We start from the raw sequence: 15,040 nt of genomic DNA, 5'->3' as shown, positions 1-15,040 counted from the left end.
GAAATTGTGTGCTTCATTGAGTTGATCTAGCCCCCCGACATAACCAGGCCTTTTTCTTTGGGGATTGATTGGTCTACCTTTGGATTTATTCAGTTTCTTTTAACACATTATTGACTGGGGGGTTTTTGCAGAAACTAATGTCTATAATGTTAATACATCTCTGATCAATAATGTGTTAAAATATTACCTCCTGATATATCTTTGAAATTTTGGTGATACAGGAGGTTTGACTCTGAGCTCAAATCTCTAAACACTGTGGTTAAAAGGGAAGCTTTCCTCCCTTATATCAACCCTCTCTCTGCAACTAAATATCTGTCTTCTTGTTTGTTCCTAGGATGGTTCAGATTCTGCCAGAGGAAACCGAACAAAGCAGGAGAGTGCATGGCTATTCAGGCTGTGGTACAGCTTTGATCACAAGTATCCTTTTTAAGGGGCTTCCCTGTATTTGTGAAACACTGATGATGAAATTCTCTTGTTGTATTGTCAGTGTGACTTCTGATGAGTAAGGAAAGATGTGTGCTTGCTACAGATACACCCAGTCCTCTCTTGGGACACATGCAATGGTCATTCAATCACCTCTAGTCATAACAAGCATCTCCCTAGCCAAGAGGAATGTGCACATCATTAGGGTAGCCAGCCCATAGCCTGGTAGACTCATGTGGCTTTTAAGAGCTTTGCATTCAAGGGAAATATGCCTATGTAGGTAAATTAGTTAAAATTACACTTGAACCATGCTGTGGTCAAGAATGGAAGTGGAGGTTGGCCAGTTAATTCACGTGGGAAGGATTATTCCTATTGGCTGGACCAAATCTGGCCAAGTCTGATCCTGCCTTCATTGGACTACATGCAGGGCAGATTCTATTCCAGTAGATTATCTTGGCCCCAGGTGAGAATTAAAAACCAAAAAGGTACACCTTCATGGTTTCTTAAATTAACATAGTGATCAAAGTGGTAGGTAGCTTATATATGGTCTTTGCAGATTTTGAAAATGTTTAAAATTTTGTATTGACATAAAGAATATATATAGTAAAGTACACAAATCATAAGTGCTCAGTGAGTTATTACAAAATAGGTACACTCATCTATTACCAAACAGGTCACAAAACACAAAATTACCAGTTCCTCTCATGCCATTGGGACTTCCCTGTGGCTCAGTGGTACAGAACTTGCCTGCCAATGCAGGAGACGTGGGTTGGATCCCTGGGTGGGGAAGATCCCCATGAGAAGGAAAGGGCAACCCACTCCAGTATTCTTGCCTGGAAAATCCCATGGACAGAGGAGCCTGGCAGGCTACAGTCCATGGGTCACAAAGAGTTGGACACAACTTAGTGACTAAACAACAGCAGCAATGGCAAATCCACAACTAACATCATACTTAGTGGTGAAAAGCTGAAAGCTTTTCCTCTCAGATCTGGAACAAGGCCAGGTTATGTACTCTTGCCACATCTATTCAACACAGTACTGGTAATTCTAACCAGAGCAGTTAAGCAAGAAAAAGAAATAAAATGCATACAAATCAGAAAGGAAGAAGTAAAATTGTCTCTGTAGATGACATGATCTCATATGTAGAAAACTCTAAAGATTGTATCAAGAAACTGTTCAAAGTTTTTAAAGTAAATCATTAAAGTTGCAGGAGATATTATCAGCATACAAAGATCAGTTGCATTTCTATATACTAATAATGAACTATCCAAAAAAGAAATTAAGAAAACAATTCCATTACAGTAACATCAGAAACAATAAAATGCTTAGCAATAAATTTAACCAAGGAGGTGAAGATCTATATATTGAAAATTAAAGAACATTGATAAAAGAAATTGAAGAAGACACAAGTAAATGGAAGGATGCCTGTGTTCATGAACTGGAAGAATTAATATTGTTAAAATGTCTGTACTACCCAAAGCAACCTCAGGTTCAGTACAGTCTCTGTCAAAACTCTGATGGCATTTTTCATAGGAAAACCATCCTAGAATTTGTATGGAACCACAGAAGACACTGAATAGCTAAAGCAATTTTGAGGGAAAAGAGCAAAGCTAGAGGCATCACACTTCCTGATTTCAAATTACGTTACAAAGGTACAGTAATCAAAAAAGTATGGCAATGACATAAAAATAGACACACAGATCAAGGGAACAGAATTAGAAGCCCAAAAATAAACCCTTGCAAAAACAACAAGGCAAGGATACACAACGGGAATAGGGCAGTCTCTTCAATAAATGGTGTTGGGAAAACTGGATATCCACATGTGAAAGAATGAACCTGGACTTCATCTTATACAACTCACAAAAATCAACTTAAAATGATTAAAAGACTTAAATGTAATACCTTAATCCATAAAACGCCTAGATGAAAACAAAGGGGAAAAGCTCCTTGACATTGATCTTGGCACTGATTTTTTTTTTTTTTTTTTGGTCTTTGACATCAAAAGCACAGGCAGCAAAAACAAAAATAAACGTGGACTACATAAAACTAAAAAATATCACAGGCACAAGAAGGGAAACCATCAACAAAATTGAAACCATGAAAAAATTGAAAAGAGGCAGAAATGTAAATGAATTAAATTTACCATCCTTCTTAAAAGCTTTGACTACAGTGCATAAATCAGGAAATAGGCAAAAAATGTATTCTGTAAAGTTGTAATGGTAAATTACCAGAAAGACTGGGTGGGAGAGAGGTTTGATATTTCATTTTTGCCCTTCCAACAACTTGACTAAAATCTGTAGATATTTTTCCCCTTTTAAAAAAACTTCTTAGATGGCCTTTTATGTTTGGGAAGAGGCAGCTTGTCTTTGAATTGCCCAAGACAGGGAAGTGAAAGGCAACCTCCAGCTTCTCTGGGACTCTTGTATTAGTCATTCTGTGAATCCAGCCAATGACAGCTTCTGAGGTGAAGACACAAAAAAACTGATAGGCCTAAAGGGGCTCTTTCTAGGAATAAGGAGAACAGGCAGAGGGAGCTTGTTCTGTTTATAACGAGTCCCAGCAGAGCCCACACATCTTCCTTTGGTGAGTAATTTCCAGCCAGAAGTTTACCCCAGGGTCGCCCTTCCATCTCCTCCGGTTCAGTTCAGTTCAGTTGCTCACTCGTGTCCAACTCCTTGCGACCCCATGAACCACAGCACGCCAGGCCTCCCTGTCCATCACCAACTCCCGGAGTCTACCCAAACCAATGTCTGTCAAGTCGATGATGCCATCCAACCATCTCATCCTCTGTAGTCCCCTTCTCCTCCCACCCTCAATCTTTCCCAGCATCAGGGTCTTTTCCAATAAGTCAGCTCTTCGCATCAGGTGCCCAAAGTATTGGAGTTTCAGCTTCAACATCAGTCCTTCCAATGAACACCCAGGACTGATCTCCTTTAGGGTGGACTGGTTGGATCTCCTTGCAGTCCAAGGGACTCTCAAGAGTCTTCTCCAACACCACAGTTCAAAAGCATCAATTCTTCGGTGCTCAGCTTTCTTCACAGTCAACTCTCACATCCATACATGACCACTGGAAAAACCATAGCCTTGACTAAACGGATCTTTGTTGGCAAAGTAATGTCTCTCCTTTTGAATATGCTGTCTAGGTTGGTCATAACTTTCCTTCCAAGGAGTAAATGTCTTTTAATTTCATGGCTGCACTCACCATCTGCAGTGATTTTGGAGCCCAGAAAAATAAAGTTTAACACTGTTTCCCCATCTATTTCCCATGAAGGGATGGGACCAGATGCCATGATCTTAGTTTTCTGAATGTTGAGCTTTAAGCCAACTTTTTCACTCTCCTCTTTCACTTTCATCAAGAGGCTTTTTAGTTCCTCTTCACTTTCTGCCATAAGGGTGGTGTCATCTGCATATCTGAGGTTATTGATATTTCTCCTGTCAGTCTTGATTCCAGCTTGTGCTTCCTCTAGCCCAGCGTTTCTCATGATGTACTCTGCATACAAGTTAAATAAGCAGGATGTAGAGCAACATTTTCTCTCTCCTGCTGCTCTGAATGAAGACAGGAAGTGCTGGTGCTTGGAATAGTCATATTCTTGAGTACAGCTGTGACTCCCCATCTGCCTTTAAAGTCTCTTGGCCATTCCTGTATCTGAGCTGATCCTGTTGGTCTCTACCTTTTCCCATTGCTTACTTACACTGGGGATATCAGAAATGGTCCCACCTCCATCATAAAGTGATACATGCTTCATGGTGCTTCCAACACAGGACTCTGCATTTGGTAGCACACATATCCATAGATTGGTAAACCCTGAACCAATTCCCACAGAACAGTTGACCTTTGTGTTAGAGCAGGGGGCTCAATCAAGGACAAGTTTTCTCCTCGGGGGACATTGGGTAATGTCAGGAGACATTTTTGTAGTCACACCTAAGGGAGGGGTTGAGGGTGCTCCTGGCATCTAGTGAGTAGAGGCCAGAGATGCTGCTAGTCATCCTACAATGCAGGACAGTCCCCACAGCAAAAGTGATCTGGCCCATGATACCAGTAATATCAAGGTGGAGAAACTGTTGAGAGAATCTGGGAGAGAGGCAGCAGGTAGAGGGAAGAATAGTCTAGTATGGGAAGGTGGGAGATTGAGGTCTGAATGACCTTCGTGAAGCCATTTTGCCTTGTCCTCTAAGTTCCTGTCCACCTCAAACATTTCCACTGTGTGAGTTCTGAGCAAAGGGGACCCAGGTGCTGTAATATCTCCATTCCAGCTACACGATTTCCTGTTTCCAAAACATGAGCTCGTTGTGTGTCAAAAGCTGGAAGGCTGATCAAAACCAAAATTCTCATTCACCATAACAAAGAAGAGAGAAAGGTATTTTAATCAAGTATTTTTAACTGAAAATGGGGAACTGGCAACCTGAAAGTTAATGGTTAACACTTAAGGATGATGGACTATAGTTTATTCTTGGATTCAGATATTTGCAGACTACAAGTACCATACTTTCTGTATTGTACTGGTAAAATGGGGGAAAGTGGGGTAGAATGCCAGATGATTTACTCCTTGGGATTTCTGAACACATTTTGTTGGGTGTGTATTTTCTTTGCAGGCAGTTTTCCTTAATTCTCTTTTTTAAAGTTACCTGAAACCCATCCTCACGCACAGTGGCCCCCCATTAACCACCACCCTCCCAGCCTGGTGTGGTTTGCTCGCTCAGTGTCTAACCAGTCCCCAGGTATATGAGGTAAGTACAGCATGGCCGAGTTGCCATGGTAATACTGCAGTTCTGCCATGGCCTTTGCTTTCAGTTGCCACCAAACATGGCAGAGAACAGCATCAATGTCTCCTTCACCTAAAGACAGTTGAGCCTTCCAGCTTCCCCAGCCCCTCCTCATATAAAAATGAAATTCCTGTGCCACCTCTGATAAACTGTTTTTAAATTACAAAAAAAAAAAAGGGTCGGATGCTGAGAGCACCATTTCCCTTTGGTTTTGTCAAGTGATTTTTAATGCTTGTAGTGAGTTTTTAATGGAATGTGAGCCTAGATAATCTTTTATGTTGGAAGGATACAGACCAATAGATTAAAAAGTTAGTTTTATGATTTCCCATCCCATTTTATTTAATAAGTCTTTTATTTGAGTGTGGAATACTTTGCTTAGTTTGGACCTCTGTGTAAAGTGACAGTGTGGGTCATTTGGATGTGTTCTGTCATCAGAAACAAAGGGAAGTTCAGGAAGATCAGGACTTGGTGTCCTGATCTCTTCTGCTTAAGAAGCTCAAAAAAAAGCTCTGACTGATCACACTGATTTTGTTTCACTGGGCTTCCTTGTGTCTTGGCCTTCCAGCTCTAGTGTCTTTTAAGCAGTTTCTAAAGCCTTCATTCTTTCTTCATTTTTATAAGGGTCACTTTTCATGTCTCTGTAATAGTAAAATAACTCACCCACTATTAAAACTTCATATAGATCTTAAAAATTGGAAACTTAACCAGCTATTGCCTCATACCTCAGAGTAAACTCCATATACTTCCAGGCACTTAAATTGAAAGTGCTCCCCTCACCACTTCAAGATTTTGCCCAAGGTTTGCTTCCTGGGGTCATGTTTGGGCTGCGGACTCCCCACAGCCAACCCAAGATGGGGTGACTTGTTCTGCAGGTTAGAACCACCCTCCATACTGCCACTACTGCCTGGGGCTGGGGTCCTGACTGAGGTCTCAGCTTCAGACATGGAGAGGCCTGCTGCTGAGAAAGTGAGAGCAGAAAGTCTTTGGAATTTTAACTGAGAAAGTCAGAGGTGACAGAGTGGAGTGGAGTACTGGCTGAGGGCCTCAGAAGAGCCATTCTTTTGACTGTTTGACACACTGTTGGGTAGCCCTCCCCCATCACTTGTAGGACATTTTATACTTAACTGAGGTTCTTTGGGAGATATGGATAGTTTTCATTATTCCTTATTTGTACTTACTCTAAACAAAATTTAGGTTTGAGAACTGCCTAGAAAACAGTGTTCTTCCACTTAATGAAAATGTACACGTGTGGTAAGTTGCTTCAGTTGTGTCCAACTATTTGTGACCCCATGGACTGTAGCCCACCAGGCTCACCAGAATCCCACCAGAATACCATGGACTCTCCAGGCAAGAATACTGGAGTGGGTTGCCATACTCTCCTCCAGGGGATCTTCCTGACCCAGGGAACGAACCCATGTCTCTTTCATTTCCTGTGTTGGCAAGTAGGTTCTTTACCACTAGCACCACCTGTGGCTATTTAAATGCACAAATTACCACAATGCTCTTGCTTGCAGGTGTCTGCAGGGTTATTTGGTCACATTTCCAGAGCAGCCCTCACTGGAAAGCTAGTTATGTAATTACCCAAACCTCAGCTGAACAAAAATTTGTTGATCCTGTCATCTGGAATTAGAGGGGGTGGGATGGTTTTATCATCTGCATAGAACATTCCTTAAGCATCAATCTGGAAATCCTCCACTGGGTTTTACTGCATCCCTGTTTCTGAGTGACCGTTCCCAGGGTACTGTTTGTCTGGGCTTGGGGGTTTCATTGTGGAATGGGTCACCATCCAGTCTTGTTTCCTCCTGTTGGTGAACTTTGGCCCTGCTTCCCACTGTGAGGGGTCAGGGTGGGCCATCCCGGGGCTCCCATTGAGGAGCTCTGTGCTGCTGAGGGGGTGGCTTGGCTCCATTTGCGGAATTCCCCGTGCACGCAGTTGTTCTGTCTGTGTTCCTCTCTGTCTCCACGTGACTCCAAACCTCAAAATAGCAAAATATGTGCCAGGAGAGTCTCCTCCTGAACACTGGGAGCTAAGGAGCCCTGGGAGAGAGATTCTGACAGAGATAAACAAAAACATTACTTAGCACGTGTATGAATGGGAGAAATGGAGCGTGCTAAAACAGGGAACATGATGCCATCTGTTGTTAAAGAAACCATCACAGAGCAGATGGGGGTTCAGGACTTTGTGAACGACTAATGGAGATGGGGGAATGGGGCAGGTTAGAGTGAGTTTTAGAATTATACTTTGCCTGACTAGAGGATTTTTATTGAACTGTACATTGGTACCCTGCCTCATTCCAGTGAGGACTGGAGGCAGAAGGCAAGAGGATTCGTGTGCTTGGCTGTTAAAAGCCCTGGTTAAGTGGGGTGATGCGGTGGAGAGTGGAGAACCCAACGTCACTAAGAAACAATGCAGAAAACAAGCACGTGCTTGTCACCAGTACATGCCCAGAGATGGGCCAGGATAGGAGAGGTGAGGCAGGCAGAACCCAAGGGTCTTCCCTGGGTCAGTGCATTTAACAGACATCTCCTATATGAGGTCTTGGTGGCTCAGATGGTACAGAATCTGCTTGCAATGCAGGAGACGTGAGTTCAGTCCCTGGGTTGGGAAGATCCCCTGGAGAAGGGAATGGCAACCCACTCCAGTATTCTTGTCTAGAGAATCCCATGGACGGAGGAACCTGGTGGACTGTAGTCCATTGAGTCACAGAGTGGCATGCTCAGTTGTGTCCAACTCTTTGTGTCCCCATGGACTGTAGCCCACCAGAGTCCTCTGTCCATGAAATTTTACAGGCAAGAATACTGGAGTGGGTAGCCATTCCCATCTCCAGGGGATCTTCCCAACTAAGGGATCGAACCCAAGTCTCCTGTGTTGCAGGTGAATTCTTTACCTCTTAGTCACCAGGGAATCTATCGAGTCACAGAGAGTCAAACACAACTGAGCGACTAACACTTTTCACTTTCCTATGAGGTCAGCAGCTCAAGGAAGGGTGCCAGGAAGAGGAGGGAGGTCAGTACTGTTTGGTGGTTACTCACATAGATGAGGATCCCAGGCCTGAACACGGGAGTGTGACTGAACCTCTGGCTGAATGGGGACCATGTGGCTGTCAGGGAGGCAGATTCGGCATCCTGCACCAAGGAGACCCTCTCAGGTAGAGGCCAAAGGATTTCCGATGTGCTTTGAAGGTAGGTTGGAAATAGGAAAGAAAGAACCATTTACCTGGAGCAGCTTGGAACCATGTGTTTGCCATTTAAGGAAGATGTTCCTAGTATTTGACGGCCTTGCAGGGTGGGTGGGAGGTGGGCGGCAGTGCAGGGAGTGCACCACCCCTCACTGCCTGTAAAACCATCCAGTGGGTGAAAGGTTGTGTCTGACCCCACGCAGCTTCCTGACGCTCTCCCTGTAGTCTTATAGTTTCAAGTGGCTGCCACTTGGCTAATTTAGCCTGCTTTACTCAGCCTTGTCTGTTCTGTTACCACCACTGCTTAGCATGAGATGCCTGCCAGTCCTGTTCCCCAATGGGGTAATTTTTCACATCCTTTTTGTGGGAAGAACCTGTTTACTGGCAGCATAAATCCTAACTTGTTTCCAAGCAGCCAGACAACCTTGGGCAGATCCCATGGGGGTCTCTCCAGTTTTCTTCTCTGTGACCTGAGTGTGTGCGCCCTTCACAGGGAAGGGGCAGGGATCAAATGAGAGCTTTTGTGACATTTGTGACAGGCGGACAATAGATGCTCAAGAAAACGTCCCCTCCCTCTCAGTCCCTCACTTCATCTACCGAAGGGCTTCCTTCCCATTAGGATATTTCTGTGGGGATGGGAAGGAAATCCTAATTAAGGCTGATCCTCTTCCTCAATTGCTTAGTAGGACAAAGAGCAATTTAAATATAAACCAGATGGGTTTAGGATGGTTTGTGTAGAGCAGGAGCCCCCCCCACCTCCCAGAATACTTTCCCAGAAAAGAGAAGACCCAAAATCTAATTTGCAGGACCTTACCTATTTCTTGTTGGGTTGAAAGTGAAAGTGTTGGTTGCTCAGTCATGTCAGACTCTTTTACGACCCCATGGACTGTAGCCTGCCAGGCTCCTCTGTCCATGTGATTCTCCAGGCAAGAATACTGGAATGAGTGGTCATTCCCTCCTCCAGGGGATTTTCCCAACCCAGGGATCAAACTCGTATCTCCTGCATTGCAGGAGAATTCTTCACCACTGAGCCACAAGAGAGGCTGAAAATCCAGACTAATCACCTTTTCTTTCCTTTTGTTACTTTTTGTCCCTATGCTATCAGGCATTTAAAATCAGAACTACTCACTGGTCTTCAAAGTCCTGGTTCAGCAATAGTCTTACATGGGCTAGCACTCTAGAGTTTACATTCAGTTATCACACTAGGGGCTCAAGGCAGGCCAGTTTTATGACCCCCATTTTCAGATAAGGAGTTGGGGCTGGCTTTGGCCCAGGAAGATATTGGTCTCCCATTTGTGGTTGATGTGGTTGATGATGTTGCTGCTGTTTGCTGCACTTTTCAGAACCAAGAGCCACTGAGAGAGGAAGACTCTGATTTCATCCTGACCGAGGGCGACCTCACCTTGACCTTCGGGGATAGCACAGTGACTGCGAACGGCTCCTCAGGTTCCCACACGGCCTCCATGAGCCTCGAGGGTGGTCGGAGAATGAAGAGCAGCTCTGAGGAGGTGCTGGAACGAGACCTGGGAATGGGAGACCAAAAGGTTTCCAGCCGGGGCACCCGCCTGGTGTTCCCCCTGGAGGATAGTGTGCGCCTTCCCGCCCAGAGCCCTGAGTGACGGGGTGGGGGAGGACCCACTGGCGGGTTGAGGATGGCTGCAAGCCCCAGCATTGTTGAGATGGGGCCTTGACTGAATGGAACTAACACTTCTGTTTTATTGGGGTCTGAAGATATCTTATTTAAAATTTCAGCCAAGATGCAGCTGGTAGGGTGAAAGTGTCTCTAAATCAAGGCAAATGCAGACCTATTCCCACTTTTTTCACATTGTAGTGCACTGTTCAGAGTTAAACAAATAGCATGCTTTAACGCTGTCTTCATTCATTCACCTGCAGATCTGAATAAGGTGTGGCAGGTGGTGGGGGTTCCTCCCTGGAGAGGCTTCATATCCAGACACAGCGGTGTAGGTTTCATTGGCTATAGGCATACAAGGAGAGAACAGGCTAAGATTGTGAAGGATGGCAGTTGCTATTAGACCTCCAAGGACTGTGAGAAACTGGTGTTAAATGGACAGAAAACATGAGAAAGCAATTTGACTGGAGGCTGTAGCAACGAGGTTGTGTGACTGCACCCTCCTATCAGGATTCCTGCCCCCTTTTGACTCCCTGTGTTTATTCTAGACTGAAGACTGGAAAATATGTCCATGAACATTTCAACATGGAGGAATGAATTCCAATTCCTTCTCTGGAAATCTCCATAAGGAAGAAGTTACTGGAATGTTTGAAACCAAAGGCAAAATAGTGTTATACTGTTGTTTTTAACTAATCTGAGTACAGGAGAAACTGTTTAGAAACTGATGGTGATATCACTGCAAAAATCTGTAAGTTCTCAAGGTATTCCATGTGAGCTGACTGCCTGGGAAATAATGAATAGGATTGGGTTTTACTGTGGCTTTAGAAATAACACCACAATTTGTGGGATGCAGTCTTATCTATGAACGAGAAAGCAGCAAGAAGCCTAAGAGGCAACAGGCTAGTATTCAGAGGGAAGAAATCTCACTGCAAACAAAATTAACTGCAAAGAAAATACAAGACAGTATTCTAATGACTGAGTAGAATTCCAAATTTTGAGTTCATAAATGCATGAGATTTCACTGGCCACATGAGGAATCAGAGGTGAGTCAATGAGAGTTAAGCATTATTCAACCTGGTGGAAGGTTGGAAGGTTCTGTCAACTATTGTAGACAGCTTGAGTCTGGATGTCTTGACATTGAATGCCATGTAGAGAAGGGCCATTTTCATGGTATCTGGGGAGCCTTGTACCAACTTAATGTGTAAGTGTGGTTTAAAATTTAGGTTTTTGTCAAGAGTTTGGGTTCTTTATAGATGAGCTATTTCACCTGCCCACACCTGTAGTAGTGAAATACCGAAAGAACTCTTAGAAACTAGGCTAGCAAGTCTTCCTATGCTTCAGTGAGAGCCTATTTGAAAACCCAATTTCTAAAAAAAAAATGCTTTCATAAAATGTGGGCATTTTTCTTATTATGGCAGACAAAATATTGGCCCATTTCAGTCTAGGACACTCATAATGAAATCAATCATTTAATCTTTTTAGCTGACATAATTTTTAAATAAGACATTGCTTGACACTTTGTTTTTGAATTGATAAATTGTGCAAACCAGGAAAACTTTATTATTAGGCTTAGTGATATGAAATTACTGATTTTCAACCATTTAAGAAAACAGAAATGGCAGTTTCATATGATTCAACATAATATAAATTAATCATTTTTATTCCCTTCTTTCCTTTGTATCTAAAGTCCATTTTGATTTTATGGTCCACCAAGGACTTCCCTGGTGGCTCAGATGGTAAAGCACCTGTCTACAGTGCGGGAGACCCGGGTTCAAACCCTGGGTTGGGAAGATCCCCTGGAGAAGGAAATGGCAACCCACTCCAGTACTATTGCCTGGAAAATCCCATGGACAGAGGAGCCTGGTAGGCTACAGTCTATAGGGTCGCAAAGAGTTGGACATGACTTCACTTTCACTTTCACAGGCTTTGTACTCTCCACTGCAAACATTTTATTCTAACCTGCTTAAATATAAGTAAACGGAGATTTGCTAAGTCTAAAACTTAGCTAGATTTGTAGTTATTTGGTTAGATTTTTTTCATTCAGTGAATCATTAAGTCACTGACCTGTGGTCCTAATTTTTGTTTGCAAGATGTGGAGATTAATCCTGACTTTACCAGGGGTCCTAGGAAGTGAGTTCACTTATTAAAAAACTTCCACCTCTCGGAAGTATCTTGCCTATGCTGAGTGACAAAAAAGTAATGTGCCACAAAGGCCGAAACCTCTTCACTCAAGGCCAAGTATTTGCTGCCAATCTGGCAGAAATCAGATCGAAACTGCTAAGTAATGGTGCAGCCATCTAAAGAAAGTTCCCCCAAGAGAGGGTGATCCCAAGTCATCTTAGAAACATGTTTGTTCTGGGTTGGGGGGGTGGCATTTCAGTAGTCAAAAGCTCTAGAGCACAGGTTCTCATACCTGGCTGCACATTAAGATTACTTGGCCAGTTTTTACAAATACTGAAGCCAAGGCCCTACCCTCAGAGATTCAGATTCAGTAGGTTGGTGCCTGGCTGCCATGTTTTGTTGTGGATCCTCAAGAATTCTAATGTGCAGCTAGGACTGAGAGCCTCTAGTCTAGAACTTGCAGTGGACCCTATCTAGAACCTTAAAGAAATGGTCTAGGAAAGAACATTTTAAATTGTTAGTCATGTGGAACAAACAGGGTTGATCAGCAAAACAGAGAGGGTAGTTGTGAGGGTTTCATGCTAATAATCTTTGCAGAAGTCAAGAACATACTTTGTAAAGTACAACTGAAAAGGTCACTTTTGAAAATCTTAGAGCATGAGAGGGAGAGATGGGTGACTAGAGTGTATATATGGGGGAGATTAAAAATTGTCATCTTTGCTCCCATTTGTTGGGGGGAAAGGGGGTTTTGTCTTAACTGGACTGCTGACTAGTCAAATGTGACAGTTTCTGAGATGCTATCTTTGTAGTTTAACCTGATAGTATATTAATAGTCCCTTTCACAGTCAAGTGAACTTTCTCTTCACATTTTGCTTGTACTCATGACTGCATCCATGCTGGACTCCTCAAAATAAGAATGGACCCATTCATTGCCAGAGCAAAGTAACCATATTACTTGGAAAGTTGTGATCAATCTGCTGTCTGATGTGGCAGTGGTGTCAGTAGCAGGTAATTAAGGAGATGCAAACTTTTGTATAGCATCCAACAGAGGAAAGACAAAACCACCTGCAAATCCTTTTCATGCTCTTTTTGAGGACTACAAGGAGAATTGAACTAAAGAAGGAAATTTGGAATTTAAAGAAGGCTGTATTTCTTCTTAGGAAACAGGCATAGGAAGGGCATATGTGATTCAATGGACTCTGGCCATCAGGGTACTTATTGGAGTGACCAGAAAAACAAGCATTGATGTCCTGCAGCCAAAAGTCACACTGTGACATCAAATGTTTCATCAAGTAAACAGCAAGGAGCTCTTTAGGCTGTGTTCTCTAGACCTGAAAATGTCCTCCATGGTTCAGTCAACAAATATTTCTGTAGAAAACCTGAAAAAATGTTCTCTCAGCTATCCATGAACATTTCAGTCTAGGGCAAACAAGTAATGTTTGTTTCAAAAACAGAAGTCTGTTTCACGCACACATGCCCAAGCCCCATCATAGCTCCCCCTTTCTTTGTCCTCAGTGGAAGTTAATGTTTTCATGTCAGCTATCTAATGTGAACAAAATGATTTCTAAATATAGAAACACTGCTGATGCACTTAGGTGAAATTGCTGGCAGGGCAAAGAAGCAACTCATTGTGGGGGAGTCATCCTCTTGGAAACCTATCTTGGTACCCATTGTGAGCTCTAAGAGGTGGATCAGAAAGCTGATTTTCCCATCTGCTATAGATTGGAACCTGGACTGAGGGCATCAGGAAAGTCAGCTTGTTGATTCAGTAACTATATGACTTCTTTTTCCGCTTCAGAAATGGGGCACTTGACAGGTTTCATGCTTGCTTTTTGATGTTGCTTCTGTAGATGAGTTAGTGAAGGAGCTAGTCTGTCAAATACTGTCATTGAATTCTGATCCCTTCTGTGTTTTTAACTGACAGTCTGACTCACCAGTGTCAACTGCTGCATTCTGATACAGGTACAGTAAATTGAGGGCATTTCGTGACCAAGACTTACAGTTTAGAAACAACCCACTTGAATGCTGCTTTCACCATGTGGATACCTGAAAAGACCTTCCCTCTTTCTAAAACCTAATAAGAACAATCTACAGAGACGTATTCTGGAAACCAATGCTAGTGTCTAATGAGGAAAAGCAAGTAGGCTCTTTGACAATCCTTTCAAAACAAAACCTAGAAATAAACCATTTTTCTTCCAGTTCTGAGTTTCATAAGCAGAGCTTCTGTAAATTAACAAACCCATTTGTCAGCCAGTGCTAGCAGAAGTTGTAAAGAGCAAAACCAAAGTTTTTGATGTTTTATTTTTGTAAGCAGGGTATACTCTAACCACGGCCTACATGGCACACACAGGCAGCCAGTTTTCTGCTACATGACCCTTGGAGAAAATGACAAGGAGGGCTTGCCTGTTCTGCTGCCTTTTGAAAAGGTCTGAAATAGACACAAGAGCACTTAGGAGAGGTCACTTTCTTACCCTGACGGCCACCTTTTCGAAAAGCTTCACAGAACTGCCAAGTGTCATGGTCAGCTTGACTTTTGGCCAGTGGAAAATTATCTGGGTGGGCCTGTACGTGTTGGAGGAACTCAGATGGAAAAGGACTTGGAAACATCATGAAGAACTCTACATCTGCTGTCTAAAGCACTTCAAACAAGTTAAGATCCCAGTGTCAGTGGGTGAGTGTCTTAACTGCATGGACATTTGGGGGTTGACTTTAGTTATGGTATTCCAGCTGTGAACTTTGAAGAAGCAATGGGGTGGTTTTTCAGTCATGTGGGTGTTAAGTCTATGGGTTTGGAATCTGTCACTGAAATCACTCATTCAAAAGTATGACTTCATAGTAGGGTCACTTAGGTTTGTTTTTTACATAAAATACATCTGGTATTTCTTAGGAAGTTTTACTATGTCCATTAAAATGATTAAATGGG

At 43.0% G+C, this 15,040-nt stretch overlaps 1 protein-coding gene across 1 annotated transcript in view; it reads left to right on the top strand.

Moving 5' to 3' along the window:
- Positions 1 to 9,985, top strand: part of SLC9A7 (solute carrier family 9 member A7) — a 166,847-nt gene extending 156,862 nt beyond the window's left edge. The window contains exons 15-17 of the mRNA XM_068963200.1: positions 335 to 417; positions 5,046 to 5,151; positions 9,710 to 9,985. Of these exons, the coding sequence (XP_068819301.1) occupies positions 335 to 417; positions 5,046 to 5,151; positions 9,710 to 9,985 (465 nt within the window). The remainder of the gene's footprint in view (positions 1 to 334; positions 418 to 5,045; positions 5,152 to 9,709) is intronic.
- Positions 9,986 to 15,040: the final 5,055 nt, after the last annotated feature.

Source organism: Capricornis sumatraensis, chromosome X (assembly GCF_032405125.1).
Source record: "Capricornis sumatraensis isolate serow.1 chromosome X, serow.2, whole genome shotgun sequence".
NCBI lineage: Eukaryota > Metazoa > Chordata > Mammalia > Artiodactyla > Bovidae > Capricornis > Capricornis sumatraensis.
Note: the sequence above shows the minus strand (reverse complement) of the source record. Positions and strands in the feature narration are given on the sequence as shown.